Here is a 19,321-nt window from a genome sequence, read left to right as displayed (position 1 = left end):
ATTATTAAATATCTCTACTGACTGGAAATAGATTTTGCTACCTGAAATATTTTTGCTCTAGAATTGAACATTGACTTAAATATTTAAATTATTAGAATTTAAAACTGCTGTTTCTCTGGACTTGAGCACAAACCTTACTATTTATTTAATTTGGAGATTTTAAACTGTTGACTCTGTTTCTCTAGGCTTGAGCACAGACTTTAATGTATATTTATTTAAGTTTGAGATTTAAAATTGTTGGATGTGTTTCTCTAGTTCTGCGCACAGGCTTTATTAATTATTTGATTATTGGGACTTAAACTTACATGACTTCTAACCTACACCCCCCCCCACACCTAAAAACAAAATAAAACAAAAAAGCCCTCCCTTTTCTTTCTCTTTTTCAGCTTAGCTCTGTCAGAGGGGATAAACACTTCTGACTAACTTGTCTTTTCTACTGCAGGCAAGACTTATTTTACATAGCCAGTCATCTCCGAGAGATTCCCCTGTGCCTATCCAAGGCCCTCTTGAATTCAGACAGTCTCTGTTTCCACCACCTCTTGCAGGAGACTGTTCCACGCATCTATCACCCTTTCCGTAAAAAAGCATTTTCTCAGATTACTCTGGAGCCTATCACCTCTTAACTTCATCCTATGCCATCTCATTGCAGTTTCCTTTCAAATGAAAGAGACTCGACTCATGCACATTTATATTATGTAGGTCTTTAAATGACTGTCATATCTCCCCTCTCCCGCCTTTCCTCCAAAGTATACAGATTGAGATCTTTAAGTCTGTCCCCATATGTATTATCACGAAGACCACACACCATTTTAGTAGCCATTTTCTGGACTGACTCCATCCTTTTTATATCTTTTTGAAGGTGCAGCCTCCAGAATATTACACAATATTCTAAATGAGGTCTTAACAGAGTCTTATACAGGGGCATCAATACCTCCTTTTTCCTACTGGCCATATCTTTCCCCATACAACTAGAATCCTTCCCCATACAACTAGAATCCTTCTAGCTTTCTACATCAACTTTTCAAAGATTTGCCTCTTTTGGCCACCTTAAGATCATCACATACAATCACACCCAAATCCCACTCTTCCGTCATGCACATAAGTTCTTCACTCCCTAAACTGTACCGTTCCCTCTGTTTTTTGCAGCCCAAATGCATGACTGCATTTCTTAGCATTAAATTTTAGCTGCCAAATTTCAGACCATTCTTCAAGCTTCGCAAGGTCTCTCTTTCTTCATGTTATTCACACCATCTGGCGTGTCCACTCTATTGCAGATTTTGGTATCATCCGCAAAGAGGCAAATCTTTCCCGACAACCCTTCAGCAATATCATTTATAAAAATGTTAAAAAAACAGGCCCAAGAACAGAACCTTGAGGCACACCACTGGTACCATCCCTTTCCTCAGAGCAATCTCCATTGATCACTACCCTCTGTCACCTTCCACTCAATCGGTTCCTGACCCAGCCCGTCACTTTGGGACCCATCCCAAGGGCACTCAGTTTATTTATCAGACGTCTGTTTGGAACACTGTCAAAGGCTTTGCTAAAATCTAAATACACCACATCTAGCGCACATCCTCTATCCAATTCTCTGATCACCCAGTCAAAGAATATAAGAAATGCCTCTGCTGGGTCAGACCAGAGGTCCATCATGCCCAGCAGCCCGCTCACGTGGTGGCCCAATAGGTCCAGGACCTGTGCAGTAATCCTCTATCTATACCCTTCTATCCCCTTTTCCAGCAGGAAATTATCCAATCCTTTCTTAAACCCTAGTACCGTACTCTGCTTTATTACATCTTCTGGAAGCGCATTCCAGGTGTCCACCACACGTTGGGTAAAGAAGAACTTCCTAGCATTCGTTTTGAATCTGTCCCCTTTCAACTTTTCCGAATGCCCTCTTGTTTGTTTATTTTTTGAAAGTTTGAAGAATCTGTCCCTCTCTACTCTCTCTATGCCCTTCATGATCTTGTAAGTCTCTATCATATCCCCTCTAAGTCTCCTCATCTCCAGGGAAAAGAGACCCAGTGTCTTCCTCTTTCTGCGATCTTTTGTAGTTTATGAAAGCTAACCTCTTATTCCTTACCTTCTCAGCTACTACTTTTGATAACCAAAGCGGCCTTCTTTTCTTCTTACTTTTATTTACTTGCCTCACAAAAAGGCTTGTCGCCCTTATAATCGCTCCTTTCGGTTTTGCCCACCGCAGTTCCACTCCTTCCTGACGTTCCTACCCAAAAAACAGCAAGGGAATATTTTTATCCAAGGTGATACTTATAAATCACTGTTGTACTAATCACCTTTGTTTTACTTCAAGCACAAATTACAACACAAGTTGATGTGGTTAAGTGAACACTCAGACCCACAGCTGAGGTCCGGTGAAACAAGTTCACGGAGCAGCTATTAAGGAGACCATCATTGTTGTTCACAGTCTCCTCCACCAAACAAAGACTAAATAACAGCACATAAACTTGAAGAAAATAAAATAATAAATTTGACAGCAACTTAACTTTGAATGGTGTGGATGATACACATAACTGCTCCGGGCTCCTCCGTTTATTCACAATACCGACCCCCCAACCTAGGTTTCACCCGCTGGCTTCTTCAGGAGGGGTACTACAATTACAAGATGACTCAAATCAACACTACACCACACAGCTTGCTAACTTAATAAACAATACATTTTGAAATACTCAATATAAACACTCTCTCTGCAACTTACCGGCACAAACACTCCATACTGCTCACACACGCACTGCTGACAAGAGGAACTTCCCAGCAGGCCATGCTTTAAATACACTCCCCTTACTACCTATTACATCATCACTCATTACATCATGAGTGAAAGATTAAAGTTGAAACCATTCAATATCATTGTTTAATCCTGCTGGGGCCAAGGTATGCCATTGAAATATAAACTTCTGCTCTAAATAAAGAAGATGTTGAGTAATGTTTCCAGATTTTTTATGAGCACACATAAGGACAGTGTATTGTAATTCCTCAATGGAGTGCTGTTGTTCAATCCAATGACTGACTAAGGGGGCAGTAACACGTTTGCATCTTATATTGCTCAAATGTTCGGCAATGCGAATTTTGATAGCACGCCGAGTGTGTCCTATATAATATTGCCTACAAGGGCAAATAATGCAATATATTACTGCAGATGACAAACAATTAGTACCTGTTCTTAAATAAAATTTCTTGCCCCCTGTTTGAGGAATTATCACTTGGTCAGTGTTGAGGACATGAGGGCAATACACACACTGATGACAACATACGTGAGGACCCTCTCTATTCTGTTGGACAGGGTCACGGTGTTTCAAAATCTGACCTAAATTCCGGCCCCTAGTGTGAGCAAATAAAGGGATGTCATTCAAGCTCTCATGTACCTGCAGCACTGGCCAGTGTTTCAAAATAATTTTTCTAATTTGTTGACTTCGATTGGAATAAGGCAATACACATACCACGGCCCCACTGTTCTCCCTTTGTTGGGGATGAAATAGCCACTCCCGCTGGCAGTTGCGGGCTCTCTTCCATGCCCGTTTGATTACCCGGGGAGGGTAACCTCTCTCCAAAAACTTTGTGTATAAAAGCGTGGCCTGCTGTTGAAAGTCCCACTCGTCAGAACAGATCCTCCGCAACCTTAAGAATTGTCCCACCGGGATGCTGTCCCGGAAGGGTTTTGGATGATGACTATGATAGTGTAGGAGAGTGTTTCGATCGGAAGGTTTCCTATACAGAGTAGTATCATAACATATTTGAGAATTGATCTGAGATTTTACTACTTTACCTACCCAAGCAACAATTCCTTGGTGTAAACCCCCATCCGAACAAAGTTAGTTTTTTAAAAGTCTAGAACCTTTGCTTTTGAATGAGCCCCCTCTATACCCATCTTAATATTAAACCATACCATGAAGTGATCACTGGATGCCATATGATTACCCACTGTAACATCAGAAACACTTTCCCCGTTTGTAAGCGTTTAATTCCAGTTTGATCCTATCCCGCATGGGTTCTATTATCAACTGCTGAAACAGTTCTTCTTGTACAGAATCCAGGATCTCCCTACTTCTAGAAGACCCCGCAATAGGTATACCCCAATCAACAGCCAGCATGTTAAAATCACCTAGTAGTAAGACATCCCCTTTTTTAGATATATTCTGAATGTCTACTATTAAATCTCTATCTACTTCTTCCGTCTGTGAAGGAGGCCTGTATATCACACCAATGTAAATATATTCACCATTCCCTCTTTCCAAATTGATCCATAGTGCCTCTTCCTTTCCCTGCGGATCCTGCAATTGTGTGGCTCTAATATGATGCTACTCCCACCTCCCTTTCTTCCTACCCTGTCTTTCCTGAACAGATTATACCTCGGTATAACTACATCCCAGTCATAGTTCTCTGTGAACCATGTCTCCGTGATCGCCACTATATCCAACCTTCTTCTTCCATCACAGCTTCTAGATCTAGAATCTTGTTTCCCATACTTCGAGCATTAGTATATGTTGTTTTCCAGACATTGCCCCATTTTTCTTTCGGGTCATTCCATGTCAAGTGATCAGATTCTTGGAAAGTGCCCTGCATGACCATCACGGATTTTGATGAAACTTCATATGCAGAGTCCACCATGTCTCAAACGAACTTTGGTAAAGTTTTAGTTTCGCCTGTGGAATATTTGTGGCGATATAGCCATTTGTTTGACCCCATACCACAATGAAATACAGTATGACAATGACATTCTGACAACTTTGAGACACAATATCTCCCGAGCTGTGTTTCCAAAAAAACTGAAACTTAGCTACCCTGCACAACTTTTTGAGCTCTGTTCATTGCTACCAATAACAATTTTTGCCGAGCACTGATTGAATGCCTGAATTACAGTAAACTTGGCCGAAAAAATTAGTGCTCCAAAAAAAGTCAAAGTTTGACATTACTTAGCTCCCACAATAATTGAGTAATAAATGCGAAATTTGGCGCATAATGTCTCAGTACAACGTTGTTTTCAAAAGTACAATTTCAACCTCCAAGCTCTTTCCATTAGTTTACAAATTAAGTGTAAAGTTGCTAATTTGTGTAAAAAGGCCAAAAATAGGGTATTTTCAGCCTGCTTTTACAGAAAAATACCTTTTAGAAACTCTTTCAAATCAGTCTCATTAGAAAGAGCATATTTCAAACCCCCTAGAAAAGTGGACTTCATTTTTCAACGCAGGTTAACAATGACTGAAAAAGGGGGGCAAAGTTGAGAGACGTTGCCACGGCAACAACTTCTATTTCAACATAGTTCTGTCATTTTTAAAGTTACAGTTTTGTATTGACGTAGTATTACTACTCTATTGCGTTGGTCCATGGTGACATTGTCACTACCAGTTCAAGAGTTTGAACTGGCAACCCCATCGCCATAGGGGTCACGCCCGATAGCTGTGCAATACCAGCCACGGGTGGGCCACTTCGTCCAGGTTCCCAAGCCTCGCATTTGGTTTCTTTGTCAAGGTTCCAAAGCCTTTTGTTGGTATCTTTCTGGTTCCAAAGCCAATGATTAGGGTGTCTTATCCTAGGTTCCCAAGCCTAAATTGGGTATCTTATATGGTTTCCAAGCCGAAGTGAAGTCCACTTTGATTTTAACTGCCAGCAATCTTTATAACATTCTGTTAAATTTTTGAGCCACTTTCTTCAATGCAGTTTCTGGAAATTGATATTGGCAGCCGGATGATGTAACTGAAGGGGCACAAAGCATGCAGATGAGGTGTTGCTCTGGAACCCAACAAACGTCTTGCCTTTCTGGCCAATAAAACGAATGAGCTGGACCGTGAGGATGCATAAATTTTATCAATGCATCATTTTGTTGAATTGAGACTTCAACAACGTTGCCTATCCACCATTGATTATCGTAAGTACAGGCAACGTAGCAACCAGGAAAGATTTCGGACACTTTCAAATTTGGAATGGCAGTATCAGAAATTTTGGCAACAAAATTTATTGTGTCATTTGAAACTTTGCTGACACGAACCGAGTTTGAGTTGACTGGTACAAATTGGTGGTGCTCTCTGGTACTGGCTACTGTGCTGCTTTCATGCCATCTTTCTTCTTGAAACTTTTTGCTTTCTTCAATTTCTTCTTTTGGAACATAAATGTATTTAACTCCGTGTATATTTTGGTCACAAAAGTTAAATAGATCCTTTGGCGTCAATATTTGATCCGTTGATGGTCTTTGGAGGCTAGCCCGGGCAGCCAGTCGTTTAGTTGTTCCACCAACTCCATCGCAGGGTGATTTTCCGTGGCTAGTTCCAAAAAAATTCCATTCAGCCTCAATGTTGAAATAATTTCTGTGATTGCACAAATTCACAAAATTCTTGTAGTTTTTATATTGTGCAGCTGAGCCGTCACTGAAGTAGTATATTTTGGTAATGTTTGTTTGAGTTACCAAAAATTCGCTCAACTTTTGAATAAACACATGTACAGATATCGTATCATGTTGCATAGGATCAGAAATAATGCAACAGTTTACAACTTGCAATGTGCCCACTTCATTGAGGTAATATGCAACAAAAGGATGTACCGTAGCTTGTGAATTTTCCCAGTGAAAGCCTTGGGCGGCATCCTGTACAACAAATGAGTAATTTTCAGCGAAATCCATCAAAACGATCATTTCCGTTTCTTTTAAGCCTGTCTTCAACATCTTCAAATATTCACTTTGATGTTTTGAAATGAAATGGTGGCTTGTCAACTTCCAAATCTTGCTTGCAAGTCTTTCAATAAAGTTGTCCATGGTTAGTACGCTTGTTTCTAATGTTTCACGGTCAGCGTGAACCCATTGCTTAAATTCTATTGATTCTTCTGGATCTAAATCCTTGAATATTTCTTCCAGGTATGCTGTTAGTGCTTCTTCACCAGGGCAGTTTTGACATCGTTGTAGCATACAGTCCTTGACATTTAGGTCGCACACAGTTTTTTCCATAAGAACTTTGTAGTTCTCTTTGACATTGGCGCCTTGTAGCATGAGCTTTACATTTTGATGTATCATGCAGACACACACGGAGTGTGCACCTGATGCACCAACGGTTACACTTTGGCCTGAGCTCACAGAATTTGGAAAAACCAATTTCAGTTCCGTATTTGTTACAGTTCGCCACGTACAGCTCTTTTAAATTACACAACAGCAGCCGCTTTTGCTTTTGTACTTTTAAACCATTGAGGCGGACTGAAATGCAATCTTTTTTGCCAGGACATATTCTGCTGAATTCATCATCTTCGTAAAAATCTTGAACTCTATTTGCAATTTCTTTTGGAAGGGACTTGCCAATTTTTGCATCAGGTATAGAACAAATGCCTTTCTCTTTCTTTACTTTTTGGGCTGTTCTGACCATGCGCTCTGAAACACCAAACTTCATTGCTGTTTCCTTTATTGACCAACTTTTTGGGGCAATCGTCAATAATTGAACTTTCATTGACCTGTTGGATATTGCAATTTTCGTTTTCATTTCTTCAATGAGGTCAGTGTAATCTTCACATAACTTGCATTCTACAGACTGACGAGACGGCCCAACTTGTTCAGCTGAAACTCCAGCAGCAGATGTAATCTTCTTGGCTATCACATTCTGCACACGTTCAATTTTTCGTATCACATAGCCGGCTTTATCTCTACTAGCTAACCTTCGAATTTTCAATGGAGAGGTTCCTAAAGCAGTCAAGCTTTGATCAACTGCATCGGAGATGCTGATATCAAAATCGTCTGAAGATGAAGATGCTGCAGTAGCTTCACTCATTGAAACGTATTGGGCTTTGCACCTACTGCAAAGTTTCTGACCTGGCTTGATATTTATTTTTGCCACTTTTCTAAAATCATTAGACATGGCAAGATCGACTTTTAACAATCCACTTTGAACAATTTGATTTTTCTTTTCAAATGAATTACAACACGATGTTTGCTTTAATTCATATTTGTCGAGATACTTTGCTTTGTGGTGGAGGCAGATTTGGTCTTTATCCATCAGTTCAACTTCAGAGCGCCGAATGATAAGCAATTTTTCATCGGTTGACAAATTATGTAAAAAAATGAGCCCACATTTTTTAGAATAAAATGTGCCGTCATGACACTGACAACAATTTTTGCCCAATGGCACAGTCTGGCAGAAAAGGATTATTATTAGTCGATTCATTGGCATCCATTTTAAACTGAATTAATAATAATGTGGATCTGAAAAAGAAAACAAGTTGTAATTTGTGATCTGCATGCAACAAAATTATCACCTCAATTTCTAGTTAGGAATAATCATTAATTAAGAACACTATAATTGTATCCAAAGCTTGAGTAAAAATAAACAGGGAAAGCCAGTGTGAAAAGTGACATAATTGTAAGTTGAAACGTAGGCCATTGCCATGGTGACATCTCCCAACTTTGTCCCCCTTTTTCGGGCATTGTTAACCTGCATTGAAAAATGAAGCCCACTTTCTAGGGGGTTTGAAATATGCTCTTTCTAATGAGACTGATTTGAAAGAGTTTCTGAAAGGTATTTTTCTGTAAAAGCAGGCTGAAAATACCCTATTTTTGGCCTTTTTACACAAATTAGCAACTTTACGCTTAATTTGTAAACTAATGGAAAGAGCTTGGAGGTTGAAATTGTACTTTTGAAAACAACGTTGTACTGAGACATTATGCGCCAAATTTTGCATTTATTACTCAATTATTGTGGGAGCTAAGTAATGTCAAACTTTGACTTTTTTTGGAGCACTAATTTTTTCGGCCAAGTTTACTGTAATTCAGCCATTCACTCAGTGCTCGACAAAAATTATTATTGGTAGCACTGAATAGAGCTCCAAAAGTTGTGCAGGGTAGCTAAGTTTCAGTTTTTTTGGAAACATAGTTCGTGAGATATTGTGTCTCAAAGTTGTCAGAATGTCACTGTCGTACTGTATGTTATTGCAGTATGTGGTCAAACAAATGGCTATATCTCCACGAATATTCCACAGGCGAAACTAAAACTTTACCAAAGTTCGTTTGATACATGTGGGACTTTGTGCATAAAGTTTTATCAAAATCCGTGATGGTCATGCAGGGAGCCCTTGATCACTTGACATGGAATAACCCTTTCTGTGTAGAGCAGGGGTTTCAAACTCAATCACATAAGCGGCCGAAATCTAAAACATAGGGTAAGTCTCGGGTCAAATTTTTAATGAAGATTCTTAGGGGTCTTTTTATTAAGGTACGCTAACCGATTTAGTGCACGCTAAATGAGCACCTTAATAAAAGGACCCCTTAGTCTTAGTAGAAGTATAGGGTTACAACATCTCCAACCCTCTAAATTTTATAAGATTATCTCCCTGAGCCACTGGGAAAAGAAGTTGGTGGAAAACAGTTGCCTGAGGCAGAAGCAGTGGAGAGAGGATTTTCAGCTGGAAAATTTCCTCATCTTCCCTGACAACCCACCTAATTTCTCTTTAAGACCAGAAAGGACAGCATAAAGAATAAAAGAGAATGATCAGACCAGGGTACTTATCTAATCTTTATACCTCCCTCCAGAATAAAGTGTATTTGTGAGGCATATCAGATCCAACACATTAACAGCCCTATGTGTCACTTCTTCACCAGTTGTACCAATCCCAAGTAGAGAATGACACGGTGACAAAATTCTTCACCGTTCCCGTCCCTGCGGATAACCACGGGAAACCATCTTCATGTCATTCTTTAAGGAGAGAGGGAAGAATCAGAGTATAATTGGGCACAACCACTGACCCGCAAGCTTTGCTTTGAAGAATGCTGGTGTAGAAGGACTGAGGTTGAAATAGACACTAGAAAATGACATGGGATTATTTCCCGCGGTTATCCGTGGGGACGGGAACGTTGATGAATTTTGTCACCTTGTCATTCTCCAATTCCAAGCCCTCAAGCAAATGGATAGAACTTCCCACCATATCTATGCTATCTAGATCTTCCGGTTTCAAAGATACATTAAATCACCTATCACACGCAACTTTATAACATCGATCTCACAAGTTGTTAAAAATTTCCAAAAAGGGAAACCATGCTCCCTAATCACTCCTGGAGGCACATATAACACCATGGATTTACTCTGCCCAACCAGGCATTCACCCCATTCACACACACTCTCCTCCACTTTCCTAAAAGCCAAAGATAATCTATAAAACACCCAATACACCCCCACTTCTCTTCTGTAATCGACAGGCCCATTGCCATCTGTATCCTGGCGGGCAACATTATCTCGCTAATGCAACATCTATTTTTAACAGCCATGTTTCAGTCATGCATAAAATGTCAAAATCTTCAGCTAAAATCATATCATAAATTACATCCGTTTTGTTCCTAATCGGGAGGAGCCAGCGCGGCACACGCGGTGCCGAAGAGAGAGGAGAGAAGGGGAGCAGGAAGCAGAGGAGACAGGCAGCATTGGTGCCGAGCACCGAAGAAAGCAGGAGGACAGTAGGCTCGGGGTAGCGGCGAGAGTTTGCTCCGCCCCCCCCCCCACACGTCACAGGCAGCGCCGGACTCCCCATTGAAAAGGGGAGGAGCCAGTGCGGCACACGCGGTGCCGAAGAGAGAGGAGAGAAGGGGAGCAGGACGCAGAGGAGACAGGCAGCGTTGGTGCCGAGCACCGAAGAAAGCAGGAGGACAGTAGGCTCGGGGTAGCGGCGAGAGTTTGCTCCGCCCCCCCCCCCACACGTCACAGGCAGCGCCGGACTCCCCATTGAAAAGGGGAGGAGCCAGTGCGGCACACGCGGTGCCGAAGAGAGAGGAGAGAAGGGGAGCAGGACGCAGAGGAGACAGGCAGCGTTGGTGCCGAGCACCGAAGAAAGCAGGAGGACAGTAGGCTCGGGGTAGCGGCGAGAGTTCGCTCCGCCCCCCCCCCACGCATCATAGGCAGCGCCGGACTCCCCCTTGAAAAGGGGAGGAGTCAGCACGGCACACGCGGTGCCGAAGAGAGAGGAGAGAAGGGGAGCAGGAAGCAGAGGAGACAGGCAGCGTTGGTGCCGAGCACCGAAGAAAGCAGGAGGACAGTAGGCTCGGGGTAGCGGCGAGAGTTCGCTCCGCTCCCCCCCCACGTGTCACAGGCAGCGCCGGACTCCCCCTTGAAAAGGGGAGGAGCCAACGGCGCCCAGCCGTTCGGCGCGCGGTAAAGGCGCTCGCCTTAGCAAGAGCGCCTTTGCGAAGGGCCTTGCAAGGGACGAGCGCTACTCTCAAGAACACCAGAGGAGAACAGACCGGTAAGGAACCGACAAGCACAGAAGATAAGGAAGAGACAGACACAAAAGAAACCAACCCGCACATACAATCAAGGTGAGGTAGAGCAGAGACAGCACACACGAGAGAGACAACAAGGCAAGAAACACAAGGAAGCAGCAGGCAAGGGACACAAGCACACAAAGGCACAGGCACTGTAACACAAACAGACTCACTCAAATAGGAAGACTGCAGTCAGGAAGTCAGAAGGTAAGGGGGAGGTAGGATCAGTAGGAAAAAGAGCAGCAGTAGGTCACAACAAATCACTCAGACAACCCACGAGTGAAGCACGAAATGGAAGCCCAAGGAAGTCAGAAGATGAGCTTTCCTGTCTTCTGTATCGACTGCAATATGTATGATTACCTCCCTTCGGGGATCCAGGCATACATTTGCGATCGATGCATGGAGATGGATAGCTTGAAATGTCAGGTAAGACTATTGGAGGGAACAGTGATGGAACTCGAAGACAGAATCCGAGCACAGGAGAAGATTCTAGTGGAGCACAGCCCAAACGACAAGGTCAAGGATCTAGAAATGTTCATAGAGGAAGCCCATCAGCACCACGTAGAGATCCCAGGGCTGGAGTACTCAGGAAACCCAAGTGAGGAGAGAAGACACCCATGCAAACACAGAAGAAAACGAAAACGAGGTAGGAGACAACCGCACACCAGGAGGAATAGTGAGAGCACAGGAAGATGTCCCCCCACCCAAAGAACAGGAAACAATTTCAAGAGTATCATTGGAGGAAGATGACAGGCCCTACTCCAAGGACGTGGACCTACGCCCCCCAAGGAACTCCCGAATAAAGAAGATGGGGATCATCGTAGGTGACTCCATTATACGACACGTGGACAGCCACACCGCAGGAGGAAGAGAGGACAGAGTCGTGACTCGTCACCTGTCTGCCTGGAGCAAGAGTAAAGGATGTGACCAACAGGATCTCCAGGATCATAGATGGCGCACGGGGAGTGGACACCGCTGTGCTTATCCACGTAGGAACAAATGATGTGAGCGGGCGGAAGTATGACAGGGAAGAGATGAAGGGCCAGCTCCGCTCACTCGGAAGACAACTGAAGATCAGGGAGGTGAAGGTGGCCTTCTCTGAAATCCTCCCTGTACCAAGAGCAGATGGAAAGAGACAAGGGGAATTGCAAGTGATCAACGCCTGGATGAGACGATGGTGCGAAGACGAAGGCTTCGACTTCGTGCGCAACTGGACGGCGTTCTGGGGAAAAAGCAAGTACTACAGAAGGGATGGACTACACCTCAACAAGGAAGGAGCAAGAGTTTTGGCAGGCAACATGAAGAAAGCAATAGAGAAGGCTTTAAACTGAAGGACAGGGGAAAGCCGACAGTCGACCACCGGTCGATGGCACGGACAACAGGATGCCCCGACGTAGGAACAAAGGACTACTACTCATACACAAGAGAGGTCGACCTCACAGCCAACAAAGGAGAACAAGCAGGAAGGGACAACTCAGACACAGGAGGGGATGACCACACAGCAAACATGGGAGATAACACAGGAGCAGTAAAGGATACCGTAAATGAAACTGTAAGGACAGCCAAGAGTAGAAGGTCCAAAAAGGTAACACGAAGGGAACTTAGATGTATGTATACAAATGCTAGAAGTCTAGGAAACAAAATGGGAGAACTAGAGACGATAGCAAGACATGAGAACATGGATATCATTGGCATAACAGAAACATGGTGGAATGAAGAAAACAAATGGGACACAGTACTACAGGGATACAAACTATATAGAAGGGATCGAGAAGGGCAGAAAGGTGGAGGTATTGCCCTATATGTTAAGGAAGGAATAGATTCTGTTGGAATGATTACAACAGACAGGAAAGAGAAGCTGGAGTCCCTCTGGATCAAAATTCCTGGTCACAATGGCGCAGATACAAAAATTGGCCTTTACTATCGTCCCCCAGGACAGGCGGAGGTCACTGACTCAGAAATGATGGAGGAAATCAAACAAGTATGCAAGACAGGCAATGTAGTTATATTGGGAGACTTCAATTTCCCAGGAATAGACTGGAAACTAGGAGCCTCCAACTGCGGCAAGGAGACCAAGTTCCTGGAGGTGCTAGGGGATTGCTTCCTGGAGCAAATGGTAAAAGAGCCGACAAGAGGCGACGCCACCTTGGACTTGGTCCTAAATGGTCTCACCGGACCGATAACAGAAGTAGAAGTCATGGTTCCACTGGGAACGAGTAATCACAATGTAATCAACTTTAAACTTGACATCGGGAAAGGGAAACATGCCAAAACCTTAACCACCACCTTAAACTTTTAAAAGGGTAAATACGATTGCATGAGAGCCATGGTAACAAAACGACTCGAGAAGATGGTGGACAAACTTGAAACAGTAGATCAGGCATGGTACCTATTGAAAAATACTATTGCAGAAGCACAAGATCTCTACATTCCAAGGATTTCCAAAGATCGGAGAACTAAAGGCAAAGGAGAACCGGCATGGCTTACCATACAGGTGAAGGAAGCCATAAAAGAAAAGAAGGACTCTTTCAAAAAATGGAAATGCACGAAGACAACCGAAGCCTGGAACAAACATAAAGATGAACAGAAGAAATGTCACAAGGTGGTGAGGGATGCAAAACAGGACTATGAGGAAAAAATAGCCCAGGAGGCCAAAAACTTCAAGCCCTTCTTTAGATACGTGAAAGGGAAAAAACCTGCAAAAGAGGCAGTGGGACCCCTGGATGACAAGGGAAGAAAAGGGTACATCAAGGAAGATAAACAAATCGCAGACAAACGAAATTCCTTCTTTGCGTCCGTCTTTACGAAGGAGGACACCTCAGCAATACCTGAAGCGGAGAAACTGTTTACAGGAGAAATAGAGGACAGCCTCACCACAGTTGAAGTGAACTTAGATCAGATATACTACCAGATCGACAAACTTAAAAGTGACAAATCCCCTGGACCGTATGAAATTCACCCGAGAGTCTTGAAGGAATTGAAGGTTGAAATCGGAGAGTTATTGCAAAAACTTGCAAACCTGTCAATCAGAACTGGTCAGATACCAGACGACTGGAGGAAAGCGAACGTCACGCCAATTTTCAAAAAAGGATCGAGAGGAGAACCGGGCAACTATAGACCTGTGAGTCTTACGTCTGTCCCCGGCAAGATGATTGAATCACTGATCAAGGATAGCATAGTTCAGCACTTGGACACACACGACTTGATGAAACCCAGTCAACATGGATTCAGGAAAGGGAAATCGTGTTTGACGAATTTACTCCAATTCTTTGAGACCGTGAACAAGCAAATTGATAGTGGAAAGCCGGTGGACATAATATACTTGGACTTCCAGAAAGCATTTGACAAAGTTCCACACAAAAGACTTCTCAGGAAACTACAAAGCCATGGCATAGAGGGAGATATACAAAGATGGATAGGCAAATGGCTGGAAAACAGGAAGCAGAGAGTGGGCATAAATGGGAAGTTCTCCGACTGGGAGAAAGTGACTAGTGGTGTACCCCAGGGCTTGGTACTTGGGCCGATCCTTTTTAATATTTATATCAATGACCTGGAAAACGGAACATCCAGTGAGATCATCAAGTTTGCAGACGACACAAAACTCTGCCGGGCAATCAGATCGCAGGAGGACAGTGAGGAACTCCAGAGCGATTTGTGTCGGTTAGAAAAATGGGCGGAGAAATGGCAGATGAAGTTCAACGTGGAGAAATGCAAGGTAATGCATTTAGGCAGTAAAAATAAGGAATAAGAGTACAGAATGTCAGGTGCAACTCTGGGAAAAAGTGAACAGGAAAGGGATCTGGGTGTACTGATAGATAGGACCCTGAAGCCGTCGGCACAATGCGCGGCAGCGGCAAATAAGGCAAATAGAATGTTGGGCATGATAAAGAAAGGAATCTCGAGTAGATCGGAGAAAGTTATAATGCCGCTTTATAGGGCAATGGTCAGACCCCACTTGGAATACTGCGTCCAACATTGGTCTCCCTACCTAAAGAAGGATATAAAACTGCTGGAGAGGGTGCAGAGACGAGCAACTAAACTAGTGAAGGGTATGGAGAAACTGGAATGTGAGGATCGACTTAAAACACTGGGATTGTTCTCCCTTGAGAAAAGGAGACTGCGTGGGGATATGATCGAGACCTTCAAAATACTGAAAGGAATCGACAAAATAGAGCAGAGAAGATTATTTACATTGTCCAATTTGACGCGGACAAGAGGACATGAAATGAAGCTAAGGGGGGGGGGCAAGTTCAGGACTAATATCAGGAAGTTCTGCTTCACACAGAGAGTGGTTGACATCTGGAATACTCTCCCAGGGGAGATTATTGCGGAATCGACAGTCCTAGGCTTCAAAAGCAAACTAGATGCATATCTCCTTGAGAGAGGCATATAAAGATATGGTTGGATATAAAATAAGAATGTATACCAAACAAATTGAATATAGATTTTAGTAGCTGGACATCGTTCACACCACATTTAACAAAGACCTTCAGGCTACACACTCTCAATAACACAACATATGAAAAATAATGTAGACATAAAACAACGGAGAAAAATGAACCTCAATTGTGAGAGGCCAGGACTACACAAGTGCCTGAACCAACTCACATCATCACGGGTTCATAAAAAAACTCCGTGTACATTTAAATAATTCTCATTCATACGTTTTGTCAAAAACTCTTTTTTCTTTTTCAAACTTTTTTGTGTGAGCCCAGTCAGTAGTATTACTAATCTATTTTTCAGTGTGAACCGGAACCAAGCTAACCAAAAAATTTTTTCTTATGAGGGCAACAGCTCAACTTCACAGGTGTAAGTAATTGTAGAAGCCTGAAAATACTGCCAACAATAAGAGCAAAAAACGTTCACTCATCTGAAAAAAAAGATGGTTCTAACGATTCTTCAGGTCGTGTCCCAACAGAAAAGTCCTTCTGTTTCTCCTACAAGGCTACTTCAGGGGAGTATTGCATTATCCAGAATTTTCACCTCTACCAATATAGTCCATATAAAGCTGGCTCCTCTCCAAAATGGTTCTGAAGAATCGTTAGAACCATCTTTTTTTTCAGATGAGTGAACGTTTTTTGCTCTTATTGTTGGCAGTATTTTCAGGCTTCTACAATTACTTACACCTGTGAAGTTGAGCTGTTGCGTGTGCGGATCGCCGGACTTGATGGACCGAAGGTCTGATCCGGAGATGGCGCTTCTTATGTTATGTTATGTTATGTTATGACCTAGCGTTTATATAACCACAATTGTAAACAGATGTTGTTGTAGGGGAAAACACCCTCCAGGGATTCAAGACAAAGTTAGACAAGTTCCTGCTGAACCAGAACGTACACAGGTAGGGCTGGTCTCAGGGCACTGGTCTTTAGCCTAGGGGCCACCGCGGGAGCAGACTTCTGGGCACAACGGACCACTGGTCTGACCCAGCAGCAGCAATTCTTATGTTCTCCCTCTCTCTCAACCTCTGTATTTGCTTCAAATAGGAGGTTACCCCAGGTTTCTCTCTCCTATAAGTTGTAACATATGACAAATCCCCATACATCCCATCCCAGTCACCACTTCAATCCCCATCACCTCATGTTCCAATGAAGTCATGTTCACTAGGTCCAAAATACCAGTCAGTAAGTAATTGCACCAACATTCAGAACACGTTCTTTGAAGCATAATTGTTAATATTAATGATTGTGTTGAGTTTTCCGATCTGTTTACAGATCACTGGATTTTTATATGTATGTATTTTTTAAACTTTGTCTCATTGTATACTTTCTAATACATGTTTTTTCATTATAACAGTGTTCCCAACCTAGATCTGGCAACGCTTTGAATTCTTAATCTTGATTCCAACAATTAAGGAAAGCAATGTCAGAGTCTAACTCTGACTCTGAGGATTATTGCTCTTCTGATGATGAGGACTACATGCCTTCAGGTAAGCACCAGGATACATCCAACAACTTTGACTTTGGAACTTTGACTTTTGATATTTTGCATGTTTTTAAACTTTTGATGCAAACTGCTAATAAAGGAATTATCCCAGGACAAGCAGGCATGATATTCTCACATGTGGGTGACGTCATCTACGGAGCCCCAGCACGGACAGCTTTTCAAGCAAACTTGATTGAAGTTTCAAGTTTGCTACACATGCCTTCTTGCCCACTAGAGGGCGCATCCCCACCTCGTGGTCCTCAGTTCAGTTTTTTCCGCAGAGCCAGAAGCCCTGTGGAAATTGTGCTCGTATTTTTTTGCCTTCTGACACCGCGTCTGGGTCTTTTCGCTTGGTCGCTGTGCTTTCTTTATTGTTTTTCATACTTCGTCGGTCGTTTGTCGTCGAAAAAAAAAAAAAAAAAAAAATCTTTTATTTTTCTTCCGTTCGGCTCCGGGGGCTCCCGGGTGCCGCGGCCGCGGGACATCGTTCGTTCCCGGCCTTTTCGGCTTTCATGTCCCGTCCCTTGACGGGCTTTAAAAAGTGCACCCGGTGTGATCGGTTGCTTTCGATTACCGATCCTCACCGGTAGTGCTTGATTTGTTTGGGTCCTGAGCATCCTACGGAGTCCTGTGATAGTCTAGAGCGCTCCGCTGACGCCGTGCCCGGATGGCGGAGCTCTTCTCTGTGGACCCCGCGGCAGGGAAGGCCTCGACGTCTGCCTCGGTTTCGGCCCCGGCCTCGACCTCGGCCTCCGGTCCCTCGACCTCGCCGCGACCCTCGACTTCCTCCAAGCCTGCTGCCTCGACCAAGCCTGCCTCGGGTAAGTCCTCCCTTCCGTCCTCGACTCCAGGGTCGGCGAAGAAGCCATCCTCGGGCTCCTCGACAACGGGTGGGTCGTCCTCGGCCCCGCCCCGAGTGGCAAAGTCTGCTGCCCCGAGGGAATACTCGAGACCGAGGTCGCCCTCCAGGGAGCACCCCTCGGCCCCGGACCTGCCGGCCATGATGGGGGTTCCGGCCTTCCAGGACTTGCTCCGAGCGCTGATTGCCTCGGAGCTGTCCGGGGCCCTCGCGCACCTGCAGCAGGCTTCGGCCTCGACTGCTCCAGCCTCGAATGCCCCGGCGTCAGCGGCCTCGGTCTCGGTGCCCTCGGCTTTGGCCCCCGGAGTTCTTCCGACCCCGACCTTGACCTCGACCTCGGTTGACCAGCCTGAGAGAAGTGTCAGGCCTCGGGACAAGGTGCGTCGGGTTAGGAGGATCTCTTCCACGTCCTCTTCCTCGAGGTCCTCCCGGGGCTCCTCGCCCTCGGGCCGGCCTCGGGCGAGGCGTCGGCCGAGGAAGCCCAAGCGTTCTCGGGGTTCTCCTCGGAGACGCGGTCGCTCCTCGCCGACCGGGGTTGAGACCTTGCGTGTCTCGGAGCTCCGCCTCGACAATCCGAGGCTTTTCCGGTCCCCCGTGGGGATGGGTTCGAGAGATTCCTCGCCGAGACGGAGGTGACGTGCCTTGGTCCCTCATACCCCGGGGACTTCCCCCAAGGGCTCCTCAGGGCATAGGCAGTCCCCGACCCCTTCGAGGTCGCTCGGTATGGCCTCCTGGGGATTGGGGTCTGGTAGGGAGCCTCGGTATTCCTGCGAGGCCTCCCCCTCTTTCTTGGCGGCACGGACTTCACGAACTTCTTCCCCGCCTTCCAGGCCCTCTTCCTTCTCAAAATTCGTGCAGGATATGGCACGTGCTTTGGACCTGGACTTACTTGCTGGTTCTCAGTACACGAAGGAGTTTTTGGAGGAACAAGACTTGCCCACTCCCCCGAGAGAAACTCCTCGTCTGCCTCTCAATAAGGTCCTCCACCAGACCTTCCTGAGAAATTTGGACTCCCCTCTTACAGTCACAGCGGTGCCGTCTAAGATGGAGACCAAGTACCGGACCATCCCATATAAGGGCTTTGAGAAAGCACAACTGTCTCACCAGTCGTTGCTCGTTGAGTCGGCGCTGAAGAAGTCGCAGCCCTCTAAGGTCTCGGCGGTGGTCCCGCCCGGACGGGAAGGGCGGACCCTGGACAAGTTTGGTCGTCGCCTCTATTCCAATTCATTGATGGCTACCAGGGTCCTCAATTATGCCTTTACGTTTTCCTCTTATCTTCGAAGCATGGTCAAAGACTTGCCTCGTTA

The 19,321-nt window shown here is 44.6% G+C and overlaps 1 protein-coding gene across 7 annotated transcripts in view; it reads left to right on the top strand.

The window, feature by feature from the left end:
* Window positions 1-19,321, top strand: part of CFDP1 (craniofacial development protein 1) — a 534,880-nt gene that overhangs the window by 106,819 nt on the left and 408,740 nt on the right. For all 7 annotated transcript variants that reach the window (XM_033941184.1, XM_033941183.1, XM_033941180.1 and 4 more), the window contains exon 2: window positions 17,027-17,159. In XM_033941184.1, coding sequence (XP_033797075.1) covers window positions 17,093-17,159 — 67 coding nt within the window. In that variant the 5' untranslated portion in view covers window positions 17,027-17,092. The remainder of the gene's footprint in view (window positions 1-17,026; window positions 17,160-19,321) is intronic.

This window comes from Geotrypetes seraphini, chromosome 4, assembly GCF_902459505.1.
Source record: "Geotrypetes seraphini chromosome 4, aGeoSer1.1, whole genome shotgun sequence".
Classification (NCBI taxonomy): domain Eukaryota; kingdom Metazoa; phylum Chordata; class Amphibia; order Gymnophiona; family Dermophiidae; genus Geotrypetes; species Geotrypetes seraphini.
Note: the sequence above shows the minus strand (reverse complement) of the source record. Positions and strands in the feature narration are given on the sequence as shown.